Raw genomic sequence first — 3,693 nt, 5'->3', positions numbered from 1 at the left:
TTAGTGAATCTTTCCCAGATGGAAACCCCCTTAGTTTCCAATTGTAATTACAAGAAAAAGTGATGCAATGAATAATTTTTTTTTTTGTACAAATGGGCTCCTTTCCTCTTTCTTTTATCTTTTTTAGAGATTTATGACTAGCAGTGGTATTACTGGGTATGCATTCTTTAGTGACTTCTGGGTTTTAGGTCCACATTGTTCTGCAGAATGATTGGACCAATTTATAGCTTGACCAGCTCTTTTGAGAACTGCCCATACATGGACTGCTAGGAGATACAATGGAGAGAGTGGTGGAAAATGTAAGTCTATAATTGAACAAGTTGCTTAACCTCTTTTTGTCTCAGTTTCCTCATCTGTAAAATGGGGATAATAATGGCATCTTCCTCCCAGGTTTGTTGTAAAAGAAAAAATATATTATTGTAATGCATTTTGCAAACATTAAAGCACTATATAAATTATAATTGTTATTAATTTGTAAAGGTGGCACACTACCAACTACAACATAATGCCTTTTACATTTGTGAATAACAAAATTTATGACTAGATATGTTTTAAATTGTTTTAAAAATGTTTTGTTCAGCTACAAAAACAAGTTCATTTAGAAATTAGTATGGATAAAGTGTTTTTGATTCCAAAGTGTTTTTTTTTTAAGAAAAATTGGTTAATGATAGCCTCAGTTTCTCAAGAATAATCACTGAACAAGGCAAAAAAGTTAATGAGTAGGAGTAGGAGTGGGGTTCCTTTTAATTAGCTCTAACAATCTAAGTAGGGGAATAGAGCGTTTGTGAGAAAGGGAAAAGCAGCCTGATGTCCTTGATATCAAGGTAGCCTGAATCTGGGAATTTTCTCAGCAGGGGACTGATTCCAAGTTAAGGATTCAGGGTGAGAAACAAACACTGTATCAAATGTGAAGATTAAATTAATTTTAATTAAGTAGTAATTGATGACAGGTCAGCATTAGTGGTAAAGGCTCTTAATCACATGCATTGCTTATATGTAATTTTCCTCTAAATATGAAAGGCCACCATGGTATAATGAAACACATACTGAATTTGGAATTAGAAGAGAGCAGTATTCAAATTCTGACTTTGTGACTGTTCATGATTAATACCTTATTAGCTTATATGTAAAATGAGTATTATTAACTTTTTTGAATATAGCTTTTCAATTTCCTAATATTTAGTGGTTTAAATTTTTACCTTTATAAGAAAAAAACGAGAAGGATTAGTATATTAGTATAACTTTTCTCTCAATAAGCTCATCGGTACTTTGTTTATTTATTTATTTATTTGTTCTCAAAGAAATTTATTCACAGTTGTGAAGGGAGGGGCAGGCCCTGGAAATATCTGGAATATCTGTGGGTCTCTTGATTCTGTCCTTCTGTTCTGGGGAGTCCATTGGAGTGGCTGGGTAGTTCATGGGTGTGGCTGTGTTGTAGAAGCTGCCAATTTCGACATCATCGCCATCACCGCTTCTTTGATTCTGCAGGATAGGTTTTTCCTACTGGGTCCACCAATATGACTAACCCCCAACACGCGATACTGATGCCAACGACCATCTGGAAGATGATACCCGGGTTGGCGGCATAGCCCAGCTTCAGGGGCCGCCGCGGTATCCAGTACACGTAGCCGTGGGCCCCCAGCAGCCCCGTTCCCGATAAGAGGCGGCAGCTCAGGCAGTCCATTAACGGGTTCTTGCCTGGAGCTGCGACCGGGGCCGGAGCCGGGGACAAAGCCGGGGCTGGCGAAGCAGCGGTCGATGAAGAGGTGCTGGCAGCCATTATGAGGTGGGGAGGAGCAGACAGGACGACCCTAGGAGCGGCGGCTTCCACGCGGAACCCACGACGCTAGGACTCCGGAAGCCGAGCCGCGATGGGAGCTGCACAGGAAGTACTTTGTCTGTTTAGACTAGATTGCTATAATAAAGGTGTCATCACTTACCTGGCAGCGCTGTCCCTAATTTGAAGGGCAAGCATGTCAGAAGATAAGTAATCTCTTAAGAGGTAACTTGCAAATCGAAACTTAAGTGATAAGAATAACTTCGTAGAAAAGATGAGACTTGTGATTTAATATAGAGTGAGACCAAAACACTGAATAGTGGAATTAGTGGCTAATGTTTGACCAAAAGACTCTCGTTTCCTCTTTAATCACATGTAGGCAATTTTACTTTTCTCTTTGCTTTTGTACCCCTTCACACCTGGAACCATTGTCCTGCTTTGCTGGAAGTGAAATTGAATTATGCCATATTCTCACTGAGCCATTCTGATGGCTACCAAATCCAATATTTCTTTAGAAGTCAGCATTTCAGACTACATCATTTTGACTTGGTGTCAACTTAGCTCCATTAAGTTGTCAATTTCTCTCTTGATGCTTTGATGGATAGAGCTAATAATTACCTCCCTTCATTCTACAGAACTCATCCGAGGTTAATATCAGAAGTTCTCAAGTATCCAAAGGTATATTATAATGACCTAGTGAATCATGTCATGCAGAGATTATCCCCCCATGTTCCAAGCAATTATAAACCCCCATACGGTCACTCTCAATTTCACTGTCACAGGATATGATGGGCATGCACTAATTTAAAGTATGAACAATTTTTAATGGAGGAATTCGGGAAAAATATTAAAACATGTCATATTCTCTTCTGGCCCGAATTAAAGGAAAGATAGATGTCGTACCAGTTATGATTATGATGTGACTTTTTAATCAAGCAAATTTTTCTAGGACACATACGATTCATAGTTTTTTCAGGATGGCCACTTCTTTTTGGAATACCTTCTTTTCCTTCTTCCTTGCCTTCTCCCCACCTCCTATGCTTGGGAAAATATTCAGGGATTGCAATGATACTGCCATTGAAAAGATATCTTTGGAACCATCTCCAGAGCCTGTAATATTCCTTTGAATATCTTCAGTGGGAAAAAGTCTTAGTTACTGGGAAGTCTTTTTTTTTTTCCATTTGGAACAAATATTAAAGGGCAATAGGAGCAAAATCTGATGGAAAATGAGGTGTGGGTTTTTTGGGGGGGGCGTTGTTTTTTTTTTGAGGGAGGAAAGCAGGACAATTGGGTTTAAGTGACTTGCCCAAGGTCACACAGCTAGTAAATGTGTCAAGTGTCTGAGGTTGGATTTGAACTCAGATCCTCCCGACTCCAGGGCTGGTGCTTTACTCACTGTGCCACCTAGCTGCCTCTAGGTGTGTGTTTAAAGCAACAGATATTGATTATTTTATGTGGATACAGAGGATTGAAGGTAGTAATACCTTTTCTTTTTCTTTATTTTTCAAAATTTCTTTTTTCAAACACCAGAACTCAAATACAGAACAAAGAAAAAAATCATAAACTTAAATATTGAAATAAAGTAAGAAAAGAAAAAATATAAATAAGTATAAATAAATAAATATTGAAATAAAGTAAGAAAAGAAAAAAATGTCATGTACATAGCAGAACATAAGAAAGGATTCAAAATATATAGTGATAAACTTTCATTTCAAGAAAGTCTGTATGATAAATACAGCACATTGTGTTGAGAGATGTCTATCTTTGCTTCCTTATAAGTTTTCTTTTATTCTCTGCTGTGCACTTTTTATTTTGTCCTTCTCCCTTTTTCTCCTCCCACCCCAAAGCTACAATTAAGTGCAGATATATTTACATATAGATATAGATACATACATACGCATATATATATATACACA

The 3,693-nt window shown here is 37.6% G+C and overlaps 1 protein-coding gene across 1 annotated transcript; it reads right to left on the bottom strand.

Moving 5' to 3' along the window:
- Positions 1-1,465: 1,465 nt before the first annotated feature.
- On the bottom strand, positions 1,466-1,780 carry LOC118843887 (distal membrane-arm assembly complex protein 1-like). Its single transcript, XM_036751678.1, has one exon. It carries the CDS (start codon positions 1,778-1,780, stop codon positions 1,466-1,468), a length of 315 nt encoding a protein of 104 aa, XP_036607573.1.
- Positions 1,781-3,693: the final 1,913 nt, after the last annotated feature.

This window comes from Trichosurus vulpecula, chromosome 1, assembly GCF_011100635.1.
Source record: "Trichosurus vulpecula isolate mTriVul1 chromosome 1, mTriVul1.pri, whole genome shotgun sequence".
NCBI classification, from domain to species: domain Eukaryota; kingdom Metazoa; phylum Chordata; class Mammalia; order Diprotodontia; family Phalangeridae; genus Trichosurus; species Trichosurus vulpecula.
This window is presented reverse-complemented; position numbering and strand designations above follow the sequence as displayed.

Excerpts from the sequence above, each read along its gene's own strand:
- LOC118843887 (XM_036751678.1), bottom strand. The coding sequence starts at position 1,780 with ATGGCTGCCAGCACCTCTTCATCGACCGCTGCTTCGCCAGCCCCGGCT.